The 25982-nt window shown below is 50.0% G+C and overlaps 1 protein-coding gene across 18 annotated transcripts in view; it reads left to right on the forward strand.

Annotated features, from left to right (window-relative positions):
• Positions 1-25982, forward strand: part of AFDN (afadin, adherens junction formation factor) — a 108692-nt gene that overhangs the window by 59425 nt on the left and 23285 nt on the right. For 13 of the 18 annotated variants that reach the window (XM_053914316.1, XM_053914326.1, XM_053914323.1 and 10 more), the window contains 11 exons: positions 1092-1153; positions 1284-1489; positions 3600-3620; positions 4349-4494; positions 4811-4905; positions 5277-5542; positions 6918-7061; positions 8491-8689; positions 11740-11843; positions 13743-13829; positions 25723-25788. In XM_053914316.1, the coding sequence (XP_053770291.1) occupies positions 1092-1153; positions 1284-1489; positions 3600-3620; positions 4349-4494; positions 4811-4905; positions 5277-5542; positions 6918-7061; positions 8491-8689; positions 11740-11843; positions 13743-13829; positions 25723-25788 (1396 nt within the window). The remainder of the gene's footprint in view (positions 1-1091; positions 1154-1283; positions 1490-3599; positions 3621-4348; positions 4495-4810; positions 4906-5276; positions 5543-6917; positions 7062-8490; positions 8690-11739; positions 11844-13742; positions 13830-25722; positions 25789-25982) is intronic. The other 5 variants (XM_053914324.1, XM_053914325.1, XM_053914318.1 and 2 more) reach the window with 1 other exon arrangement.

Here is a 25982-nt window from a genome sequence, read left to right on the forward strand (position 1 = left end):
TGAAAATGACTGTCATTTTAAGTTGGTAATAAATGCAGATACCCCGATAACTGAGACTTCCATTGAGCCATATTTAACTCAATAGATATTTTATTCCAGTGTAAGTCATTATAATCCCCACTATTTAACTTTCAGTTAACTTTGCAGAAAAGGGAAAGCACATTATCTTACACATTTTTTAAAAAATCTTTCCTTACTAATGACTTTTAAATATTTTTATCACAATGCACAACAAAATATGTATATATTTACGTTTATAACTGGAAGAATTTCATGTTACATTGCCCTATCTTATATCCCGTCAGTGGGGGCAGGGTTACCACAGTTTGAAGAACTTTACAAATGACCTAACCTTTAAATTAATGTGATCTGGGACACCTAGAACTATATAAACATTAGTACAGTGCTGGTTCCTAGAAATGTTCCAAGTTACAGTTTCTCTTTCTTTATATTTTTGGCAGTTGCTTATTTTTATAGTATCAGGCTAAGTAATGAAAAGTGCCTTGAATCGATGTGACTTGGAGGAACGGTGTGAGTGAGTAGGCTGTCTTCTGTAAGGCCTGTGTCTCTGTGAGCATCAAAAATAATGACCAGGTGACTGAAGGGGGTCTCCAGGGGCCTCTTGTCTCAGCTTTGCCTGGAGAGGAAGACAGTGTCTGGCTCTGTGGAATTTTCTCTCTTTCATGTACTAGAGCTCAGTTTCGGGCTCAGCATGGTTTAGGTTTTCTTCGTGTCTGCAGCAGTGTCTCCTCATTGTCACTTGAGCCGTGGCTGCAGCAGGTGCACAACGGCCTAGTCTCTGCTCTGCACGAAGCCCTCATTAATAATAGAGAGTGGCGGTCAGATCTGCTCTCCCGAGGGAAGCAGACACTTCAGGGCACTGACCTGTGGCAGCTGGGGCAGGACGACTGCCAGTACCTCGCTCGCCTCGGCGTTGGCCCCAGTGACGTGTGAAAAGGGGCCAGGGGCTGTTTCTTAGGTCACGAAAATGGCACAGATGTGTTTTTAAAGCTCCAGAAATCTGCACAGGTTGTCGGGATGTTATCAGCTTTATGACCTGATATTAAGAGATGTCAACATTCTTCTTTCAGAACGCAGGACGCGCCCAGTCCCGAGCTGACGCTGCCTGCCAGCATCGAGTTCAGGGAGAGCTGTGAGTACCTGCAGATCCCAGTGCTGGGGAGTGATTTCTGGTCCCACTTTCTCCATCTGATTTTCATGGTTGGTTTGTTTTTTGTCGTTCTTTTTTTTCTTTTTTCTTCTTTTTTGAAATCTTTTCACAGCTGAAGATTCATTTTTATCTGCCATTATAAATTACACTAATAGCTCTACAGTCCATTTTAAGTTGTCACCTACCTACGTATTATATATGGCATGTCGGTATGTATTGTCAAGCCAGTACAGACCTGACCTCAGTCCCGCCGAGCGCACGCACAAGGTGGTCGCCATCGTCAACAAGATGGTGAGCATGATGGAAGGTGTGATCCAGGTAAGCCCCCGCCCGCCCTGCCAGCGCCGGCATCCCGGGCCAGTTCTTTCGTGTTTCAGATTTGGTTACATGCTTGACTTTATCTTGAGAGCTTTTCCTAAAATAAAAGTTACATAAATTGTATTGAAAATTGTATAGCTTTAAAAGTTGAAGAGAAATGTAAACTTTTTTTTTACTTCCCACCAACTTGAGAAAAGGGAAGATAAATGGTGCATGGTGACATAATTATTATGAGAAAGACCCTTACAGTAGTTGTTGTGAGAAAGTCTTGAGACTTGATGTGGGTTTTCTTAGAATTTTTTACAAAATAAGGTATTGAGATGAAATTTACACGACATAAAATTAGCCATTTTAAAATGAATGACTCGGTAGCATTCTGCACATGCGCAGTGTTCTGCAGCCCCAGCTCCGCCTGGTCCCGGTTCCATCCCTGCAGACCCCCGGCCCGAGCTGGGTCTCATGCCCCTCCTCCCGTCCTTGGCAGCCACTCCCCAGGGCTCTGGCTCCTCCGAGACACGAGCCCCCTGCGGTGCCGGCAGTGACTGTCCATGTTTTGGACAGCACGCACTGGGGTGATGAACATCGTGACGTTTCTCACGCTGAAACTTGAGTCCACTTTCTTTCATAAATCTCTTTTTGAAAATTTGGGAAAGTAAGGGTATTCTTTTGGTAGAGTGGTTTGTTTCTTTTAGGTACTCTCTGTAGGTGGTAAAATTGGCATACCAGTTTCCAAACTTAACGAGAATCTGAAGTTTATCATAAAGTAAAATGTATAGATTTTTTTAAAAAGTTTTCCTAAATCATGCATCAGTGGAATTACTTGCTAGAAAACTCCAGTTATGAAGTGTTAAGTAACGTGATTAGGGTGTTTTTCTCCTGTCAGGGTAGTTGGAGGAAAACTAATCTTTAATTCCCTCAGAATTGTTTTTAAAGGTCAACATTTTTAAAGACATGTTTCTTTTATGTTTGAGCAATTAGCATATACATTTGATAGGGCTGTTCTCTTACCCAAGTGAGAATAGAGATCAAAAAGGAAGGTCATTTTATTTGGATACCATTTTGTTACTGTTTATTATTTTATAAACAGATGTGGTTTCCTTTTCAGTTGTCGTTCAAAGCCATTGTCTGTCTTATTACATCATGTTGGGGTTTGTAAAGCCTGTTTCAGATTATAAGACTCCTGCAATCGAGTACTTTCGACAGACTTTTCCATATTGAACTTGAACTTCACTGAAATCTCCATTATCAAAACAAGTCCTTTAATTTCAGATTGGGATTTAGTATATGAGGAATCTTCACATTTTAGAAACAAACTATGGTAGTGAATAATTTAAATTTGGGGGATTTTAATAGTTTCTTTACATTTTTTAAATTTATTTTTAGAAAGGGGGGAGGGAGGGAGAAAGTGGTGTGCGAGAGAAACATTGATCAGCCACCTTTCACATGCTTGCACCCAGGGACCTGCCCTGCAACACAGGCATGTGCCCTGACCAGGAATTGAACCCATGACCCTTTGCTCCTCGGAATAATGCCCAACCCTCTGAGTCATACCAGTCAGGGCTAATTTAATTTTTTTAATTTGTAAAAACCCACTTTCAAAAGTAATTCTTTTTAGTATAGATTTGGTTTTTTATGTATTTTTAGATTCTCAGTCTTCTTGACTCTTATTTTTATTATTTCTGTTGATCTTTCCTGTCTCTTCCGTTCTTATTAATTAATCCAGGGAAGAGACTCATCTTATAGACCTTGAAGTACTCAGACTCAGAGTACCTACCATTAAGGCATTCAGACATCCTTCCCTTGTAAACCTTTTGAAGAGACCGTGTGTATGTTCATGTGTATATTGGAGCCCGTTCTTCCTGGGTGAGCCCCCTAGGAACTCACTCGGTTGCCGTGCCAGTGCTAGAGGCCCAGGGCCACCCCCTCGTGCCCCGCACTCCAGAGTGGCTTCCGGACAGTCGGGGGGTGTGCAGTGGGGAAGAGTGAACCCCATGTCATGCTGTCCTGTTGTACCTTCGTGTCGGTGTGTTGATTTTTTTGAATTGTCATGATTGTTTACAAGTTTCTTTCTCTCGTTCTGCTTGATTTCCCCTCGTCTGTTTTCCTCCAGGAAGTAGACCAGGTTGATCAGGTAGGACCTGCTGCTGGGCGCTGATCCTGGCTGTGTCGGCTTAGCTGAGTTTCTCATGTCGCTTCCATGTCAGACACAGTGCTCCACACACGGGACTGAGCCGCCATAACACTCATTCAGCAGCTGAGACACGCACTACTAAACCCTTTCGACTTGCACCTTTACCAGCATTTCATAACTTCTGCTTAACGCACTTCCGTGTGGATATGAAATGACAGCAGTCCTGCTTCTCCTCCTTATCGTTTGCCCTTGGTTCCTACTCTCTGGGTCTCATCTGAGGTTGCCTGGCCTGCACATGTGGTCGGGAGAGGATGCGCTAGATCATCACTTGATACTGAGTGGCTTGTGTCCAAGCCAGTGAGTGCGAGTATCAGGGTGGCTGTGGGTAACTGTGGATACATGTGCATATACTCGCAGATTACCAGATAATGCACAACCTCCGATTTGGTGCTGTGATTCGATGTCCTCATTTCTCCACTGATTCCATAAATAGTAGCCACTCAGAGCCATGTGTCTCCATGAATCCTGGGAAGTCACAGTGGTCGTTTATTTTCCACTGCTGTGTATGTACCAAATTCCTTTGCAAATATCTGGTATCTGTAGTAAATACCTTGGTGAAAACGGGAAGGTACTGGCCTACCTTCAGCAGCTTTTCAGGAGCATCCCTTTCTGTCGTTGTTACGTCTCTCTGCCTGGGAGCTGCTCATGGCGGTGTGTTCTACCTGCAGAAACAGAAGAACATCGCAGGGGCGCTCGCCTTCTGGATGGCGAACGCGTCGGAGCTGCTCAACTTCATCAAGCAGGACCGGGACCTCAGCCGGCTCACGCTGGACGCTCAGGATGTGCTGGCACACCTGGTTCAGATGGCATTTAAGTAAGGGGCACGCTCTGGGCCAGGACACTGTTTTGTGAGGATGCAAATCTTTATGTGTTTTCTTGTTTGGTTTTCAAAACTTATTTCAAAGGTTTTTACTGACCCTGATAACGTCAAGAACCATAAACAACTGTGCAAAATGTGTTGACTTAATAAACTGAATTCAGTGAGCTGTGTTTCATGAACCGTGAGAGTAAAGCTATTAGCGTTTTTTAAGTGAGGATGTTCCTGAACAGTACAGATGGTTGTGCATGTGCTGTGCCTGACAGTAGCAGCTGGTCGTGCTAAGTTCATGAAAATCCTTGGTGTATTTCAGATACCTGGTTCACTGTCTTCAGTCGGAACTGAGTAATTACATGCCAGCCTTTCTGGATGACCCTGAAGAGAACAGTCTGCAAAGACCAAAAATAGGTTAGGATGTTCTTTTTCTCCTCCCTCCCTCCCTCCTGTTTCACTTCATGTTAGTACTTAATGTTGAATATAGGTAAGAGGGAGGCATTTTAAAAATAAACGAGATGCCCTGTTGGATTTGGCGTTCTCCCTAAAACAGCGAACTGGAACTGCTCTCTGCTATAAGAGTAGCTCGGATTTTGTGTGTCACGCTGGGTAGGTTTTTCAAAAAGCCCCTCAGGGTGGGCGCACGTGGTTCACAACCACATCACCATCTCCTACTTGAGTGAGACCGGTGTTGCTAGGACTGCTGGTATCTAAAGGGACGCCTAGCCCAGGCCTGTGCCCGAGTAACCTCGGGCGCCCTGCCCTCGCCCTGTGTCTCCGAACAGATGACGTCCTGCACACGCTTACGGGGGCCATGGCGCTGCTGCGGCGCTGCAGAGTCAACGCGGCCCTGACCATCCAGCTCTTCTCCCAGCTCTTCCACTTCCTCAACATGTGGCTGTTCAACAGGCTGGTGACCGACCCCGAGTCGGGGCTGTGCTCTCACTACTGGGGGGCCATCATCCGCCAGCAGCTGGGGCACGTGGAGGCATGGGCGGAGAAGCAGGGGCTAGAGCTGGCTGCTGACTGTCACCTCAGCAGGATCGTGCAGGTGGGTGGTCCGAGCCCGCCAGTCCCTGTGCGTTTACTTCCTGTAACAGTCTGATTCTCTCATGGGGGGGAATTCAGACTCAGCAGAACCCACCACCCCCATTGGGGGTTTTCATGTGCACAGACCATGAGACCGTGGTGTGCTCATTTGCCTGGGTCCCTGTAACAAACGCAGCAGGCTGCAGGCGGATGCCACAGAAATGCGTCCTCAGTTCGGAGGCTAGAAGTCCGGGGCCAAGGTCAGGTGGGGCTGGGCTCTCTGTGCTGTGAGGGGCTCAGCCCCAGGCCTCTTTCTGAGTCTTGGGGTTTTCTGGCCTTTGGGGGGTTTCTAGGCTTACAGAGGCCTCTCCCGATCTGTCCTCGTCTCTACAGGGCCCTCCTTGTGCACATGTCTATGTCCAGTGTCTGCCTCTGTAAGGGCCCTCGTTTGAACTTGACTGCTCTTCCAAGACCGGTCTCCAAACCGAGTTGCTTTCTGAGGGGCAAGGGGCTAATGCTTCAGCATGCTAACCTATCCTGTGCGCCCCCCTAGCATAGTGTGGCCCCCAGCAGGTGGTAACCAGTAGAATAGACAGCCATAAAGTGTCCTTTTTATTGAGATTAGTAAGGCATGTCTCCTAAAAGATAAATTCTAATTTAAAAGCGGGTAATAATTAACTCCTAAGAACACAAAGTCAGGGAACCACAAAGCAAAAACCTGTACAGTCATAGGGACACAAAAGGTAAAGTTACAGGAGTCGAAGCACAGCGCTCCACAGGGTCCTCACAGGGCCAGGACAGGATAAGGAGGAGGAGCAAAGGAATGCGGAGCAGGCACCTGTGCTGATGGTTCTGGGTCGGCTCCTAGGTGTCCAGGGACCGGACGCTGCTGGGTACAGTGAAGGAAGTGAGTGTCTGCAGCCTCAGAACTTAGGGTGGTGTTTTCCATTATTGCAGTATGTAGTTTTGTATCTTTTTTCTCAGTTTCTGAATCTGTTCTGAAGAGATTAGCATTGAAAGAGGCTACTACTCTCCTGCTTTGGGTTAGCTGGTTATAAAAAAGGTTGTACAATGAAACTTTGCTTAGACCCCAGTAATTTGTCATCCGATGGTTACATAAGTGTTTAAAGTTTCTATGAGAATTTTTTATATGCTTTATGAACACAAACAATTGAATTTCATTATTTATATGTTTTAGTAAAATTAAGCAACATCTAAAATGTTTCTGAGACAATCCTTTGATCTCAGTTTGCCCGTGTGAATGGAACTGTTTCCTTAAAAATATTGTGAATTTCAGAATCAAATCAGTAGGTTATCACAGGGTGCCTGTTACGTGAAGGGGACGGTGTATGAATGGCCGTCACATCATGTGTCATGCCATTCGTTCTCCCAACTAGGCCACCACTCTGCTCACCATGGATAAGTACGCACCTGATGACATTCCCAACATAAACAGCACCTGCTTCAAGCTGAACTCGCTGCAGCTTCAGGCCTTGCTGCAGAACTATCACTGCGCACCCGATGAGCCATTCATCCCGGTGGTAAGTGGGTGGGCGCCGCAGACCACATGGTGGGGGACACATTTGCACAGGGAAATGAGGACAATGTTATCTTATTTCCTTAAAAATAAGCTTATTTTCTTGACCATCTTACAGGATCATTTTTGTTGATACATGAGTTTGGGTTTAGTGCGTGAAATAGAAAGTGCGTGAGCATTTTAAGTAGAAAGGCGTTTTAACTCCTGGGATCAAGTCTTGGAAGGCCATTGGAAGGCCGGTGGGGAGGGGAACAGGCAGTTGCCCTGGAGTCTTCAGTTCACGGGCCATCCCTGCCCTTGAGACCCAGAGGCCCTCAAACTGCTGCCACGGCCATAGGTGTCCTCGAGTTGCCGGGGCTGAGGCCCTCGCACACAGCTGCCTCCCAGACCTGTGCAGAGGCGCCTGACTGGTAAATCCAGGTTCTCAGGCGGCGCAGCCTGGAGCTTTGGCGTTCCTGCTGCGGAGGGCGGAAGCCCGGTCCACAGTGTCTGCTCCAGCTGGCTGGTGTAAAGCGAGAGATGCTGCAGAGACCCAGTGTCGCTGTTCGGTCATAGACTCCTCATGAGATGAGAGAGGTCAGGTGCTCGGATGGACACCTCGCCCGGCCGGCCTCCAGGACTGAGTGATGCCGCAATCGACGTCCTCAAAAGTAGCCCCGAACTGGCAGTCACCTGCATCCCCCAGCAGTGCACTGCGTACATAAACCGTGTCACGGTCGTTAAAGGGATGCGGCACAAGTGACCAGGAGCGAATTGTGGCCCATGATAGCTTGGAGGGGTGTCACAGCCTAAATTGCACAAAAGAGGTCAGATACAAGCTATAAACAGCATGCTTCTGTCTGTTTGAATTTCCAGAGCAGACGGGGGGACCTGGCGTTGGGAGCCAGGGTAGCAGGGACTCCGGGAAGGGGCGGGCGCGAGGGCTGCTCACCGCTGGTGGGCTGTTGTGCTTGTTCCTTGTGCAGTAGTGTAAAGAGTTTGGACTTCAGGTGTGTGTGTTATGCACGTGTGAGAACTTATTAAACAAAGTCACTTACAAACCCATAATTCAGAAATACCCTCTATATAAGCTGGAAGTAGATATTTTATCTTGGTTTTCATACACTGTGTGAGCTTCTTTCCACATCATTAAATGTTCTATAAAAACAATGATTAGTACTGGATGTTGGAGAATTGTGTAAGGAAAAATGATTACTTTTGAAGAGAGAAAACCTATTCCTTGTGATTGAACGATTTCTTTTTATTTAAAGCTACATATCCTTTGAAGTTAACCACAACTCTCGGCCCATGTGCCGGCATGGGGCTGCCGGGCAGTCCAATGCGGACCTGCAGTACCTGTCGTCCTGCGTGGCCTGCAGGACTGGAGGCGGCCCCTGGTCAGCAACACTTACCTGGGGGCATCTGTTTGCAATTGTGCGTTTTCTCCCAACCAGGACCTGATAGAACACGTGGTGGCCGTGGCCGAAAACACGGCTGACGAGCTGGCGCGCAGCGACGGGAGGGAGGTGCAGCTGGAGGAGGACCCTGACCTGCAGCTGCCCTTCCTGCTGCCAGAGGACGGCTACTCCTGTGACGTCGTCAGGAACCTCCCAAACGGCTTGCAAGAGTTTCTAGACCCTTTGTGCCAGAGGGGTGAGTACCATTCACGGTGTCCTGCAGTCTGAGCTGCGACCCTGTTCAGGGCACGTTTTTCCAGTTTTGTGTTCCCGCATGGAGGGTCCCCATGTGCTTCTAAGAAGTCAGTGTTCCAGGACTGGGAAGGAAGCATTTCCTGGTGACACAGGGGTCACAGCTGTTGAAAGTTCTTGTGGGTGGGTTGCATAAGAGCCTTGTGAGCCCTGGCTCTGCTCACTGGGTGTCGTGGTGGCATGTGGGCCTGGGCTGGAGGGAGGCCCTCATGGCTCCTCACTCCTCTCCCCACCTGCAACCCATGTCTTGGGGTTTTGGGGCCTGGTCGCAGGTGTGGCCTCTGGAGCTGAAGTGTCACTGTTGGTGCAGGAGCAGTCCAGGCTCAGGCTCTGGACCAGACGGCCAAGCCCTGATCCCGGCTCCTCCCTGCAGTTCCTTGTCGCACAAGGGCCCTGGGGACAGCCCACCTAGTGGGCCAGTGCCGAGGGCGGATGGGCCACCCGCGGTTCTCTTGAGTGCTGGCACTGCTGCTGTCCCATTGCTGGCTGACACTCGGCTCATGCCGAGAGACCCAGTACCAGTGCATGTTGTGGAGAGGGGCTCAGGTCCCTCGTTGTACCCTGTGCCTGTCCTGTGTTCTCCGTGAGGTCGGTGGGTGGAATGCCCCGTCAGACTTGAAGCGGGAGCTGTCAGATCAGAGCAGACTTCAGTCCCAGTCTGCTACTTTCTAGTAGTGCTCTCATGAGCAGGAAAACAGGTCCCAGTTTTAGGCATTGGGACAAAAGTAACAGAAGAGTTCAGGTTGTGTGTCCGTAGGTGCGTAAATTGAGCGAGTGTGATGCTTGACTTCAGTGAGTACTTCACTCGCCACAATAGATGTTTATGTCTTCAAAGGGTTTGACAGTGTGAGGCATTGACCAAGGCTGCCACTGGGGATGAGATGTGGCGGCAGCCGCAGCCCTCTAGGAGCATGGATGGAGAGGTGGGGGGTGGGGCGAGTCTTAAGAGACAGGAAGGAGGACCAGGCTGCTGTGCGCTACTGAGGAAGGCACTGGGTGGACGTCCCTGGGCTGGGTGTCTGTCGGAGGGGCCCTGGACTAGGCCCAGGTCCATCTGCCCCGGCCCGCCCCACCCACAGAGACCACAGCACACACAGGCGTGGGTCACAAGCCCAGCTCTCCCTTCTTCTAAGCTCCACTCGGCCGTCGGGCTGACAGCCAGGCGTTGTTCCTGGCTCCCCTGCTCGACCTCTCCCCATCCCCTGTGGGACTGAAGACCAAGTTGCAGGTGCATCTGTGTGCCCTCTGGGACGGGCACACTGTGTGTGGTCAGTGTCGCGCCGTGTGCTGTGGACCCTGTGGGGCCGGGGCCTTTGTCCCTGTTCTTGCTTTCCCTGCATCTAGAGGACTTCGGGCTCTTCCTGAAGCTTAAGCCATCTTCCCTATGAGGGGTGCTTTGTGGCAGCGTTTGCACACCCACGTGCAAGCAAATGTCCAGAGGACGCTGGCTGTGCCACACTGCCCTCAGCTCTGCCACACTGACCCGGTACTGCAGGTGGGAGTCAGCTCCCTAGTGTTCCAAGTGGGTGCAATGGGTGTGTGCCCAGTTGGGAATCGTGAGACCTGGGCTTGGTGATGAGGTTTCTCCGTGATGTCCCCGCAGGCGCTCCTGAATGCTTGACTTCAGGACACGGTGATGCTTCATTGTGGTCTGGGTGCGGCCACGTTATTTCACCTGTATTACATGACAGTGTGCTGTGAAAGGGACCATGATGTGCTCTCCACATCCATTCTTTTTGGGGGTTTTGGTGTAGTACTGTGAAAGAAGGCTATAAAATCGGTATGGACTCATACCTGATCTGAGACATGCCTTCAGCAAAGAAAGGGGAAAATGCAGTGTGGTCCAGACTTGTTGCGGAAACCTGAGATTTGAAAAAACAAATTACAGTTGTTGAAATTTAAAAACTAAGGTAATCATGATCCTCTAAAACAGGGAAAACAAGTTATAGGCTACATTTTAAAGAAACTTGATTGAAACTAATTTTTTTCCACAAAGGACTAAAACTAAGTAAAATTAATAATACATATTCTTATTTTAACTGGGAATATTTGTGTCGTCTCCTTTTCCCTCTACCACAAACAACCCTGTAACTGTCCAAATTTAACAGCTAAAATTCTTACTGGAGGACACCAGAGTGGGTGGGCACAGCAGGTGCTGCCCGCCGGACCCCTCGCGAGCACTCAGCAGCCGGGACAATTGGGATGGGGCTCCTGACACGCTGTGGGCACACAGGACCCCCTTGGTGGCTGTGAGCTGAGGGCTATAGTGAGATCCCATGGGAAACCCTAACAAGAGTGGTAAAAGGCCTGTGTGATACAATTGTGTAAGGAAATTGCTGAGAAACAATCACATCTGAGTAAAAGAACAGATTTTGGGTATTTCATCATTTGTCCCTGATGAAAATATTAAAGATACTCTTTAAAACATTGTAAAATGATTCTAAAGTTTATTAGAAATTCAAATTAGTGTGACTTCCAAGAAATTTGGACAAAGAATAATGGGAATGGACCTGTCCTACCCAGAATTGCTGTGCCATGTAGCTTGTGCCAGGTCCGCCAGGCCACGTAACCAGTGCCTGGCAGTGTAAGTGACATCACGCCCGTTCATGCGGTCCCTTGCCCTCTGGGAGAGAGGGGCAGCATTGCTGAGGTGCCCTCGGCTGAGTGGAGCAGGCAGCCCTGCAGGGAAGGAAGCATGGTGTAACTCCACAGTCCCTCACCAAAGCGAGGGTGAAAGCCCTGGACCAGACGAGTAGGGGAACCCATCTCGCTGCTCTGCTTGGTGGTGGGCATTCCGTCAGACCAGAACTAACGCACGAGGTGGGGTGTCAGACAGTCCCACTTTCGGAGGATGGAAAGGTGTTGAGAAGAACAGTAAATGTTGCCGTTAGGTATTAAGCCATCGAGGCTTCATGCCAGTTCCCTTGCGGACGATTATAATGGTGTCTGCACGGTGCGCTTTGCACTCTTGCAGTTTGCTTCTTTTCTCCTCAGGGTTCTGCAGGTTGATCCCTCACCCGCGCTCACCAGGTACTTGGACCATCTACTTTGAAGGTGCAGACTACGAAAGCCACGTGATGCGCGAGAACACAGAGCTGGCAAGTATTGTGAGGGAGATGGATGGGTGGGAGAGACGCCCATGGTCCACAGTGTTTGAAAATCGGTTGCAGATTTGTTCCTTGCTTGCAGTGAATATTGCTGTGATAAGAAGATTCTAAAATCACCTATAAATACTAATTTTTAAAAAAAATCTTGAACCCACAATTCAGACATGAAGTTTTTATTCCAGGCCATGCATACACAGTTTTGTCTATAAACAAACTGTGCTTTTTAAAATAAAGAATATTTATTCCCACAACTATACCAGCCTTAATGTTAATACGTGTTTTAAAAATATGTTAATAGGGTAGCATTAACAGATTTTACTAGAAAATGTTTTTCTTTGCTACAAATATTTTTTTCATAGTCAGTTTTACCTTGTCTTAAATGTGTATCAAGTTCCAGTACTGACTAGCTCCATGCCTGCTAAGGACCCTCCTGCTTTGCTTGGTACAGAGAACTGTGGACAGCAGGCCACTGCCCCACACCCGAGAAAGGAACGCTGGCTCCCAGTTGTCTTGTGCTCACACACTAGAGTGTCTTTGTTTGAAATGCCGGTCCTGAAAATTTCCTTTCTGAACTCGTTTAGTTCCGTTTACCTTAAACACTGTTGTGTAATTTAGGGATCCGGGTCTGTGAATCAGCAGCGTGAGTCCTCCATAGCTTCAGAGATTTGCTCGTGCTGTCCTGCATGGGCCAAACGGTGTCCCTGCCCCACCTACTTTCTCAGAAAACACGGAGCACGCGAGGCGGCAGTATTGGACGCAACATAAGAATGAAGTGTGTGTTTGTACGTTGCGTTTAAAGGAGTGAGTTTGTTTTGGCCTAGTGGCCTACTTCAGGTTGGAGCATGTGTTACCTCCGCCTCCAAAGCTGGAGTGGTTCGTGATTTCTGCTTCGTTGAAGGGACGCTCACATTTAACCACGGACACAGGGAACGTGCCTCGTGCACTGATTATTGGCCTTGTCAACTGCCCTTCTCAAATCCCAAGGGGTAGCAATTCCTAATTCCCAGATTTTATAGAAAAACAGGGATCTCTTAGATGGGATTACTGATTCTTTGTCTCACTAATGTGTTCACAGATCCCTCAGGAGATTTCAGGTCTTATTTTAAGAAAAATTCTAATGTCACCTAACCTTATTTCCCTTAAAGTATTGTCTCTCAGCCTTTGATTCTTTTGAGGCAAACTAACAAGCCCGTGCATAGCCATCCCTTCCTGGCGATGGGCCTTCACATGGTGTGTGTGCCATTAACTTCCCTCCCTGCCCCCCCCCCCCCCCCCCCCCCGCTCCCTGGTGGCCCCCTGGTGGTCCTCCTTAGTGGTGTGAGCTGTGATGTGCACGTAGCATGTCCCATCCACAGGGTGCCTCACTTCCTTGTGGTCTGTGGACCTGTTCGGTCACTGGCCCATGCTCTGGGACCGGGCTGCATGTCGCAACCCAGGACTGAACGCTGCACCTGAACCCAGGGCAGCTGGGGCTCCGCTGCTTCAGGAGACAGAGGTGTTCGGTCACCTTTGTTAGAGCTTTTTCCTCTCCTCCCCACAGGTGGTGCATGGTTAGTTTTAACTTCTTGTTTAAAAAACACCCACTGAGATGGATTCTGAAAGGCAGTGGAGAAAAATGTGATTCTGTCATTACAGTCAGGTCCCTGTAACCTGACTGTAGTGCAAGTTCAGTTCTGTGTCACACGTTACGGCCGTCACGGAGCACGTTGACAGCTCCCACGACAGGGCCGCCTTTGGCACTCAGGTCATGGGTGCCGGCGCCTCTCTCCTCCCCTGCTGCTCAGGAGGGGCCCCCACACCGCTGGTCAGGCAGCGCCCCTCCCCACCCACCACAGGGGCCGTCATGGACTCCACTGCAGCCGGGAAATAACCTCTGTCTCCATCCTTCAGGCTCAGCCTCTGCGGAAAGAGCCCGAAGTGATCACTGTGACCCTGAAGAAGCAAAACGGCATGGGCCTCAGCATTGTGGCGGCCAAGGTAGGACTGTCCAGGGACAGGAGGCTTGGGGCTGCGGAGGTGTCCCGCTTCGTTTCAGGGGCTGGGCCTGTTGTTCTGGGAGTAGAGCCCTGTGCTCGGGCCCCGGTAGCTGAGGGGTGGCCTCCACATGGGAAGTGGAGTGAGGGGCACCTGGAGGTCACCCAGATGGTGCTCAGAAGGAAACTGTCGAAGCGGTGGCAGAAGTGGGTGGCCACAGTGGGCAGAAGGCCTGGCACGGGAAACAGCCATCACTCCGTGGCATAGCAGGCAGGTCAGTCACCACGTCACGGCAGCATCAGCAGAAGTGCAGGTCTGGGTACAAGTGAGTGCGGGTGGTCGGGTGTGTGGGCCGAATCGGGGCTGCTGCCTCCTGAGACAGCAGGTGTCGGCCATGCCCTGGTCTGTGTGTGGTGGGGGTGGGGGGGCTCCCCAGGAGACCTGCCAGGGTCCTCCACCCTCACCAGACTGGGGCTGATGGAGCTGCTGCCATTGAGCCTTTGCCCGTCTGCCTGGCTCCTGGCCACACCTCCCTGGTTCGTGTGTGCACTTGCCGGACTCGCCTCTCCACTGTGGTCTCTGCCCGAAGCTGCCCGAGCCTCTGAGTGTCCTCTTTTGAATGAGGAAGTGCGGTGCAGTGTAGTTGAGAGATCGTCGTTTTGTCATAAACACAGTAGGTGACCCAGGAGTCCTTGCTGTTAGCAAGTGGTTTGTGCCCAGGAGTCAGTCGGGCCCAGTCGCTGCTCTCTGCCATACCGCGGTGCCACGGAGCCGCAGGGGCCCCGGGCTGTGCTGTGCTCTTAGGGTGCGGCCTTCTGTTACTGTGACTGACGTCTGAGTAAACTTAATGGGAAAGTAGCAGCTGATTTCTAGAGAGACGTGTAGTCCAAGAAGGGAGTGCTGAGCGTCTGCCGTGTGAGAGTACAGTGCCATTCCACCTTTCACTCTGTGTCTCCAGGGTTTTTCTCATTTCCTCCAATGACATGTTTAAAAAGAGATTTGTACAAAGTAACAGTGTTAGTAGTGTTTTTAGTTAGGACATAGGGCTGTAGAGATGAGGCCTGCTAGGGAATAGTAACAACACAGGAAGTTAGAAGAATATAAAATGAAAGATGAACTTGTTACTGACCGCATGTGTGTTTCCACGGGACACACAGTGTCCAGATTAAACATACTCCCCTTCCCTTCTCTGTGCCCCTTCCAGGTCTCCACAAGACGGGTGCTCCCTGTCTCCCCCAATGTGCAGCAGCCCGGGAGAGGTGGGGAGTGGGGGAGCTGCGAGGCGTGTCCCTTCCAGTCCTGCAGGTCATTCTCTAACGTGCTGGGGATTTTCGTTGTTTTTGGTCTTTCAGATACTTTCCACAGTAAATAGTATGTATATATAAATTTAGAACTGGAAGGAAAATAACAGTAAAAGAGTTGTTTGGAAAGAGTGCAGATTTAGCTCTGCCTAAGAGGGTTAACTCATCAGCTTATAAACACATTTAATGAGACTGAGTATGCCTTTGGCTCTCACGAAGTTTTCTTCTCCTGCCAAGAATATCTGTGATCCAGGCAGCCCCTTTATTAGTACATGCTCTGATCCCTGGGGGGACAAGGAAAAAAATGTGAGGGAGCACATGACATCAGAGGCCATAGTTGATTTGAGGGTGTTGATTGAGTGTCTCCCCTGCAGTGTAGCCTGGAGGCTGGGGGAGATGCCTTCTAAGCAGGAGAGCCAAGAAGAGCAGGTGTGAGCCAGGTAAAGGTGGTGGGAATGTGGGGGGAGCTGCAGCCAGGCCTGAGCCCTGGGAACCTAGTGGGGGTACTCTCCGAGCTACACTGAGAGGGGGCGACCCCAACACTGAGAGTGGGATCACAAGGCTTTTCTGCCAGGGACCGGCCCTGCATCCTGGCAGGCAGTCTGCCAGGCAGCAGTCCCACAGCCTTGCTGAGGAAGGGGCTCAAGTAAGGCCCGGAGGTAGTCAGAGGGCGGTTCTGAAAGTTGATTCTTGAAGTGTGTGGAGCGTAAGTTGGAGGGGCTCAGAGGTGTGGTTGGAGGGGCTCAGAGGTGTGGTCAGAGGGGCTGGTGGATAAGCTCTTCCTGGTTTTCCAGGGGAGGTGACGGGCTTTGCATCAACTGTGGGTGGGGAGGTCAGGTGGCACTGCCGAAGGCTGACAACGCCCTTCAGAGGCCGGGCTGCCAGGCACACCGCACGTGCACTTTCAGGTCAGTGGGTGAAACAGGGAGAGGTTGCCTTGTGTCCCGATGGTGTCTCCTGCACTGGGGTGTGCAGGAGTGTCATTATAATGGGTGCGCTGCTCAGTGGCACACTGTGGCCAGAGAGAAGCTCAAGTGTTGAACATGTTTATTTGAGATTTGGGAGGCCTGGGAGGCCCACTGGAGGGTGTAGTGTCTAGTAGAGAGGTTAGCGGGTGAGTGTGGAATTCAGAAGGTGAGAGCCAGTGGTGAAGCTGGGGGGCTGCTAGGTGCTGTAGAGGAGATCGCTCAGAGAAAGCGGTCTGGGAACGCAGGTCTGCACCCGCTGCAGGACTGGCAGACGCCCTTCCTCCTGCTGAGGCCTAGCTCTGCTCCCAAATGTCAGCCGTGGAGCCCGAGCACTGCGCCTGGGTGGCCTGGAGCCCTGAGCAACCCCTCCAGGCCTCACCCCAGCGAGGGAGTGTGGCGCCCTCCATTGTCCTGTGAGGGGCCCTGGGGGGTGAGGATCAGCCTGCCCATCCTCCGTCACTTATGTCCCTGCCACGCCGTGTGTGCCCTTCCCTGTCTTGGCTGCAGCGCTGCCCTGTGTCTGTGGTTTCCACTGTCCCTCCCTGCCACGCTGGTCTGGGCCTCTCTGGCCCAGGCCCCCTTTGCATTTCCCTAATGAGTGTGTGGCTCCGCGGCTGGGAGCCTGGACATTGTTTTGATGGTCGGTTCCCTGACGCCCCTTCCACACTGTGGTTCCGTTTTATGAAATCCAGATGATTCGGACCCGTTGTGTGCGCAGTGTACTTTTTAAAGCATTGCTTCGGGAAGCTGAACATGCTACTTCTTACTCATCTGTGGGACAACACGGTGCTTCCTGTTTGGATTTTTAGAATACAAACAATTCCGTCCTTTTTACTTTTCTGGCTCTTTTTAAAGTTTAATGAAGTACAAAGTGAACAGAAATCAGAGCTGACTGGTTACGTAAGAGTCTGGATGTTGGTGTTGCTAAATGCTGTGTGCTGTCAGTGTGTCCAGCGCGGGGCTGTGGTGACCCAGTCTCACCCGCCCCACTGGGCGGGCGGCTGTGGAGGCTGCGCGAAGCGGGCAGTGGTCTCCAGCTGGAGAAGGGGCTGCCGTCTGGTGTCGGAATGTGGTTCTCTGTCGTTGGGAGAGCGGGCCCGCTGGTGAGTGTCCTTGGGGCCGTGGGGGTGGGTGTTCCTGTGCCTGCCCAAGCTGCGATCTTTAAAGAATGTTTTTTCTTCCACTGTGACTTGTTTAAACCTGTCACTAATTAATGCTCATGAAGCAACCATTTAACGGAGCTTGTAATTACACACCCAGATGTTTTGCTTTTCATTTTAATGCTGCAAGTTCTTAAGGTTCATGAAAATACAAGGCTCCTGTATGCTTTTTATTCAAGAAAAAAACAAATGTAGTCCTGCTGGTTATAATATGGTGAAAATTGCTTGACATAATTGTAACTACAGCCGTATGATTTGCTGAGCACATACAAGGGAGTACCCACGCCCTAACTTTGTTCCGGCTCCATAAGGTGGTTCTTACTGCAGGCTTTCTCTGAAACCCTTTTTTTCTAAGAGTAAGCATAAAATGACAATTTAAAAAGTATTTAGAATATTTTACTATTTCAGTTAAAAATAAATGGCTGGTTCAGCAGTGTTTTGAAGATAATTTTAGTGTGTACTTTTAGACTGTAGAACAATTGTAATTTTTTAAGTTTGATTTATCAGCAGTTAGCTTAAAACACACAATCCGCAGCCCCTGCCCTCAAAGCAGAGGCGAGAGCATGGATTAGCACAGCTCGTCCCTACATCCCAGGAGCCCCTACATCCCAGGAGCCCCTACATCCCAGGAATGGGGCTGTGGTGCCTCCCGCAGACCTGAGACCACCACACCCCGCCCCTCCCGCCCCTGGGTTCTTGCCTGTCCTCACTGTGGCCACGTGGGCAAGACCTCGTCTGAAAAGTGGAGTCAGGAAATTCTTGGTTCCTTTGTAAAATCAATTTCCAAGTATTCTGTGTGATCGCGGAGTTTTTTTATGGAAATGCCAGAAATAACTTTCCACTGAGTTGTGTAAAATGACCTAGTGCCCTGCGTGATTCTTGCTTACGAGTTTGAAAACAGTATTTTATATTTTAGTTCTAAAAGCACAAAGTAAGTTGTATAAAAGAAAACTTTCCTTTTTATGATACTGGCCTAAGTGCTCATCAGATGTAGTAGGATTGACTGAATGTGGGATTCAATCACAGTGTTAAAATAGGGGTGCTGGGTGCTCCTCCTCTGAAGCAGAGTCGTCACCCCACACGGTGGTCCTCTGGGAAGACGGTGCATCTCTAAGGTCCATGAGGGAAGGGCACCTTCAGGCCACCCTGGCATCGCCCAGCCAGACTCCGCCAAGGCTTGGGGTCAAGGTGCACCCGTGCTCAGGGCACCCCTATGAGCTGCGGGTGGAAGTGTGGGAGGGCTATGGGGTCATGTTCCTCGGTCTCTCCCCTTTGACTCCCAGGTCACTTTGAGAATCTCAGCAGAGCTTTGTGCCTTCACCCTGGTGACGTCCCCACACAGCACGTTCTGCATAGTTGTCAGGGGCCCATGGGTCTCCGGCAGCCCATCTGTGGGACACAACTTAAAAACACCCTGTCAGCTCCTCTCCCTCGTTTCATGGACAAGGGAAAGATTGATGTTGTGAAGTCTTTTGTTTCATAATTGATGCAGAGAGTAAACAGATGAGCAGAGCTGGGCCTGGAGCCCTGCTCGAGGAAGTCAAGCTTTGACTTGTTCCCCGCGCTGCGTCTGTCGGGAGCACCTCCCACATACCTTCATGGTGCTGAGCATAGTGTGTCTCAAGAATGAGTTTTAAAAGTGATGATTTCAGAGTTAAGGTCATTCCTATGAAAAAGAAAGAGCTTTACAATGTTTTTAAACTCTGTTCCAAACTGTAACTAACAGTCAGTAAATCAGAGCTAGGTGACTGACAATGCCTTCTCAGGGCCCGAGGAAGGGGCGTGGGCGGGGCTTCCTGCTGAGGTGCCTGGAGAGCTGCAGGTGTTCGGTTGCCCAGCCCGCTCTCTGCCCTGGAGCCCCTGGCTGCAGTCGGGACTGGGTCTCTGTGCCTGGCAGCTGTGGGGTGAGCTCATGCTTCTCTGGCTGAGAATCTTTCTTCTTCCAACTGCTCTTTGTCTTTCTGGATTGTGTTTTGATGATTTTTTTTGCTGTTAATCATCTCGTACTCCCACACGCACTCGGAGATTGCCCAGGGAATGCCGGGAGCTGAGAGGGCCTGCAGTTAGAAGTCTTCCCAAAAGGCGCTTTGGGAGAATGAGAAACCCAAGACCCTCGGGTGGGCAGCTGACTGAGAGGTGCGTCCCTTCTGGACTCCGGGGAGCAGTCTGGAGCACAGCCTCTCTTGCCCTGGGGTTTGGGGGCCCTTTTTGTTAACTTACACACCCTCCTTCCTTCCTATTTGCTTCACCCTCCCTCCCCCTACCCATTCTTCCTCCCCACCTTCCAGTCCCCCCTCCCTCACAAGGTCCCTTCTTCTCACACCCCTCCCTTCACTTTTAAAGGAAAGAAAAGCAGTTGCAACAGGCACTGTGCAGTTAATACTGAGATCACACATGTGACCTTTGTTACTGCGTTTCAGTTGCTTTTTTTTAGGACAGGGTCTAGGTCTTTGGGTTCTTTGCACCACCTGGCTAGCGTGGCTGATCCTTGTCCTGTGGTCGTCTGAAACGGTGAAGGCCAGTGGCACCCGGCAGCGTGGTTCCAGACTGCCCGGGGACTCTCACACCAAAGTTTAGTGCCAAGTGCAGAGTTGTAGCTCGGGACTTCAGAACTGGTGGTGCCTTTGGAATGTACAGTTGCTTTCAACTTGGCCTTTCTGAAAGGGGTTTTGATTTGTTAAGTGAGGAACGGGTAATTTTGAATGGTTATGCTTATTTTTTAAATTTTACAAATGGTAAATACACTTAAATGTACAGTAAGTTTTTCCAACCCCAGCGTAGATACCTTTAGGCAAGTAATTCTTTAAATTATTTAGCTTTAGTATGTGTTTTTTATGTTGTGTTCTCTGTGGTTACTCTTCCTGGGTTTGGAAATCAGGATGTATCATGATGGCATGTACTGGATTATGGTAAAGTCGTGTTTTTACCCAGTTGTCTGCACAGTCACAAATTCATTGCTAGTGCCTGTGGTGGTTGTGACACCCAGCATGAAAAACCTGTCATTTTGGAGCAGTGCTGTCCAGGAAAAATGGGACGTGTGACCCACATGGGTGTTCCACGTTTTCTAGCAGCCACCTTAAAAAAAAAAAAAAGGAATGGTGAGATTAAGTTTAATAATGTTTTGTTTTTCGCATTATGTCCAAAATGGTATGGTTTCAATGGGTAGTTAATGTGCATTAATGAGGTAGTTTAGATTCTTTTTTCCACACTCCGTCTTTGAAACCCAGGCCCATTTCATACTGACACACATTTCACTCGGGACACGGGCCCACGTCTGCCCCGCTGGGCAGCACGGTCTGCAGCCTCTCACCAGCATCTGCGAAGCTGTCTGCATCTCCTGTCGGCTCTGGCCAGCGCTCACCTCGCTCACGTGTGCGTTCTTCGAGTGACGGGTGAGGTGCGTGGACACGCAGCAGTGAGGAGTCACCACTTGTGGGCCCACGTTCCTCTCTGAATTAGAAAAGTAGTAAAGTTACCATAAAATGAATTTTAACTGTGTATATATGTAAACAAATAGAAACTAATAGAATTATTTTGATCATTTTATGTTCAGCTTAGATTAATTAGTGTGTGTTATTAAAAATAAGACATAGTGGTTTACTATTTCTGAAATTAATTCATTTTATTTTATACATTATTTTTATCATCTCCAGTGTTGTGATTTGTATTCAGACGGAGCAGGGCAGGGGGGCAGGTAGCAAGAGAGTTGCGTGATGCTAAGGAATTATAATGGCTTGAAGGTGATGGTCTGCAGTGTGCCTAATGAGACCTCACCTGTTCCCAGGCCGGGCGGCAGGCGGTCGTCAGTAGAGATGAGGTCAGCTCACGGACTCTCTGTACCCCCACGAGGGTGGACATTCCAGGCCAAGGTTGCTGTGGCCAGACTGACACATGACCTCAGCCCTGCGTTGGTTAAGTTTGTGGTGTTCTGGTTGGAGATGATGACCCACGCTGATTTGAGATGCACACAACAGTGGTTTGCCTCGCTTTGGCGTGCTTCCATCTGAAAGTGCTCACCTGTGGTTCCGTTTCCCAGAGACAATCACCACGGGTCTGTGATTTCTCTGTACCGCAGGTGTATTTACAGTTGTGGGCGGCCAGTTCATAACTCCGAGCTGCGTCTGAAGTACAGCTAGGGTTCCGGTGATTGGGGAAGGGGGGCTCCTTCGTTCCCACAGAGGCCCCTGGGCTGCAGAAGGGGTGTGTGTTTGTGGGAAGGAAGGCGATCGATAGTGGGCAGCAGCACGCCTACAGAAATGGGAGCAGAGCAGCCCGAGGGGGAGGCCGGACTGACTGGGGAAGTGGTGCTGCTGGAGAGCACGTTTGCGCGCCTCACTGCCAGCCAGTTTGGATACCTCTCAGGATATGCTCGGTTCAGATTCTTCACTTTGCACCAATCCGCCGCCGCCACCGAGAGTATTTTTTAAAAATAGATTTCACAATGCTTTGTCAATGGCCTATGAGGTGTTTGTGCATCTTTTGCATTGGGGTCTCTGTTTCCTTGGATTTCCTTTTGTGACGAGTGATTACACTACCTATAGATGGAACTGACTTGGAATTAAAAGAAATGGTTGTGACTGAGGATGTAGATAAGTTCCCCTCATGTAGAAAATAATACCTGTGACTTTTTCAGTGCTGGGCCTTTCCCGTCACGTGTCATCCGGCTGTCACGGGGGAGTGTGTCACTCTGAAAAGAGTGTATCTGGTGCCAGAACCCCAAGTGCTCAGGGCTTCTAACTTTTCTAACTGGCAGTTTTACAATGTTATCAGTGTTATCTTCCCAACTCACATAATGGATTTAGCAGCTGCTTCCTAACCTACTAATGTATTCCTTGCCAATCTGGACTTCCTCGTAATAAGGAATTGTTTTCAAAACGAGGAATTGACCACATTCTAGTAGCCTTATAAGGAAGCTGCTCTGGAAGGGAGTTGGGGAGGAGCCTTCTGCCCAAGTAGGTGGAACACAGGGCAAAGTGACCGTTCAGAGGGAGCAAAGGAAACCTTGTGTGACGTTGGGAAGGTGAGTGAGTTGGCAGGTCATGGCAGGTAAGCCTGGGATGCGGACGATGACGGATTTGGGCAGACACAGTCCATCAGAAAGAGGTTTTGTGTGAAGAGAAAAGGGGAACAGGGCAGCCTCGGGTCTGTGAGGACTGGTCTGGCTCACTTCCATGTGTTGTGGGAAGCTTGCACCTGAACTTGGGTCCTGGGAGTGCAGTGCCTCCTGCAGGGGTCACCACATAGTCCGAGGCAGCTCCTAAGGCAGGTGGGACCTCAGGTGACCAGCAGGTCTGTCATGAGGACAGGGTCCACGCTGCGCCAGAAGTTTTCTGAAGTCTGTGCTGCTGACTCCCACCTGTCTGAAGGCGCGGCGGTGACGATGCTGCCGGATGCCTATCACACAGCCAGTTTCACTGGATGTCTCACTGAGGCTTATTAAATCTTGTTTTGCGTGTAGTATAGTAGATTGCCTGTTTCAAAATGTTTTAGGACTTCATGTTATTTAAATAGGGAGTTGCTAAACTTAAGCTTAGGTATTAAGTTGTCTAAAGTGTAGAGTGGTTATGAAATAACAGGGCCTAGTAGTTCCCCTCGGGTGTGAGATCTCTGATTTACAAGAAGAGGTCAAAACATAAAGTAATAACCCAGGGAAGTCACTGCTGGCTGTGAGTGGGGGACACAGCCATCCTCCTGGAGCGGGAGCTGCACCAGAAGAACTCGCTGATGGGCGACGAAAGTGTGTGCGTAGGGCTCCAAGGTGTGGGGGAGAAGGAGAGAGTATTTCTCTCATTTTCTTACAACATTCTGTTTTGTGGTTTTTTAGAAGAATTCTGTTGTTATAGTTCGTCCAAATAAATGAGGGGTTTTTTTCTTTATCGATAGTGATCTTATACAGAGACGGGGAGTGGGAGAGGGCTTGCTTTATTGTTTTTATTATCTAAATCACAAGGAGGTATTGCATTGCCAAAGAGCAATTCTGTGTGTAGATGCAGGCGAGTGCCCATTCACTCTGAACGCCAGAACTGCCATCCCGGCACATCCCCCGGGCACGCGCCCCCAGACCCCCAGTGGATGCCTGAGACTGAGGGTAGCACCAGACTCTTGTTTACACGTACACACCCACGATAAAGTCGAATTTACAAGGTAGGCCCAGGAGAGACGAACAGTGGTAATGAAACGGAGCGATGTACTGAAATAAAGGTTATGTGGATGTGGTCTCTCTCATAACCGGTGTGATAACAGTGCGGCTGTGAAATGGCTGCTGGGTGGGCTGTGTGTGCCCTGGAGATGCTGGACTAAGGGGTGAGTCACGGCCCCGGTGGGGTGGAGCGGGACAGCTGGAGGGCCCATGACCACTCTACTCAGAGTGGTACACGTTCAAACTTCTGCATGGTTTACTTCTGCAGTTTCCCATGTAGTACTCAGATCTGGTTAGCACGGGGAACTGAAACCACGGAAAGCGAAGCCGCAGATAGGGGAGCTATTCTGAAATTCAGCAAGCATTGCTTTCGTATTGGTCACATAGGGAGCAGAAGAAGAAAGGGTGCTTTAAGAACCTGTTTTAAACTCCGGCCTGGGGCACTAACTGTAAGTAAGTGTCAAGTCATATTCGCAGAAAAAGAGGGCTGCAAGTGCCCTGATCGGAACTAGTGCTTGACCGCTGTGGAGCAGACCACTCTAGAATATATAAGCTCCGTGAGAGCGGGGCGCTCTTCGTTTGTGGGTGTGTGCGCAGCTTGAGACAGCACAGGCGCTCAGCCAGCAGTTGTGAGGGAGGCACTGCCAGTCTGACAGCTGAGCTGGTGCACGGAGCGGTCAGCCATGCGCTACCTAAAGTATAGGATGTGTGTTCATCCTGTAATAGAGTCTGTGTGCAGGAATACCCACCTCAGCAAGTGGGCATGGGGGGGGGGGGGTCTTGAAGTGATTTCCCACAGTGTGTCTCAGTCCCTACATTCCAGGAAACCCAGCATGGGTGGGCATGAAGTCAGGTGGAAGGTGTGTTTATTGCTCTTTGCTAAGGAACATGAGAAATTCAGAAAGTTGCCATTTATCAAGTGCCTCCTGTGTGTTTTATATTGTAAAATTGCAAATTTACCAAAAAGTGCAAGGTTTGCCAACTCTCCAAGTACATTTTTTGTTTCGTTTTGTCTCTAATTTTATGGCAGAGGAACCCAGGCGAGGACCCTTGTTTGCACTTGGCTGTCACATGGTGTTGGAAGTGCTGCATGGTTTCTGAGGGCATCTCGTGGGCATCTGGGCGTCTGGGCCCGGGCAGGTCTGCAGTGTAAAGGCAAGGAGAGAGAAGGGTGTTGTGGTGAGCAGATTGGAAACCTGGGAGTCACACGTGTGACAGATTTTTCTAGGCTCGCGAACAGTGGCATGCTGTGTGCTGGGTGTTCCCAGAGGGGAGAGCCAGGCGTACCCTCCACCTCGCTCGCTCGTTGGTCAGACTCCTCTTCAAACCCGCACTGCCACCTAATGGGAAAAAGGGGTTCTCAGGTGGAAGTTAAGTGGTTCGAGCACTGCAGGGAAATTGTCTCAGGAAGTCATCTGTGGAAGTCACTGTCTTCCTAACTTTCTGTGGTGTGCCGCCTTCTGCTTTTGCTCTCACGACACGTTGCCTCACGGCCGCTGGAGAGGGCATGCCTGGGAAACGCGGACACCACTGCAGGGAGTTGGCAGTAACCTTCCATGCGAGATCTCACGCGTGACCTTGTTTCCTCTGGGCTCCAGTAAATAGTCTGGAATTTGGTTTGTATTTCCTGGTTCTGCTGTCCAAGCAGCAAGTCAGCCATTCTCTGAAACATTGGTGTCTGATTCTGACATCAGTCTCGCCAAAGTTCCTCATGCGCCGTGATGGGGCGCGCGGGGGAGTTCCCGTGCGTGAGGTGTGGACTGGGGCCTGGGGCCTCTGGGTTTATTTATGGTCCCAGCACCTGCCCCCTAAATGGAGTCGTGCGGAGTGTTTGCTGCATAATCTTCTCTCACCGAAGTCCCTCTTGTTTGCCACAATACATTTTTTCTTGTTTTAAATTCTTAAGTGAGGGTGTGAGGGGGCCTAGGTGAATATCGGAATGCAAAAGTGCTGTGGTTAATTGCTTTTATATTAAAGTGATGAGTGAGAGTGGTGTTAGTTCGCTGGCCATTGTGGCCGTGCATAACCAACCAGTCCTGAGTCACCTGTAGTTCTCGGTCTACTTAAGACTTGTCGATACTTGACTGATTTCTCAGCAGTAGTTTTTCTTAGTCTGGAAGCACAGTAGACGTGTTTCCTGTCAGTCACTGTGTACTCACCGAAGAGAGTGTTGGCCCTGCTGGCGGCGTTTTTGCAGTTCTGATCTCTACGTGAGCCAGGGCCCGGCACACGTGTCTCAGTCGCCTGCCTGCGCGTGGTCTCCGCTGCGCCCTGCCGAAGCTTCTCCCGGAGCCTTCAGCGTGGCGTGTCTTCTTTGTTTCTGTGCAGGGTGCTGGGCAAGACAAGCTCGGGATTTACGTCAAGTCCGTGGTGAAGGGAGGTGCCGCGGACGTGGTGAGTACACTTCTTTAAAGATGCGAATTTTCAGTGTATCGTACCTAACACAGGGTAGGAGGTACTCCACTGTGTTTCTGGTCACCAAGCGCTGTACACTGTCCATTGAAGACAGGCAGATGGGAAGTGTCCTTCCCTGACTTTCCTTCCTCCCTCTCCCCTCGCTGCCCACCTCGGACACTGTCTGCCTCGGG

The sequence above is a fragment of the Desmodus rotundus genome, chromosome 11 (genome assembly GCF_022682495.2).
Source record: "Desmodus rotundus isolate HL8 chromosome 11, HLdesRot8A.1, whole genome shotgun sequence".
Classification (NCBI taxonomy): Eukaryota; Metazoa; Chordata; class Mammalia; order Chiroptera; family Phyllostomidae; genus Desmodus; species Desmodus rotundus.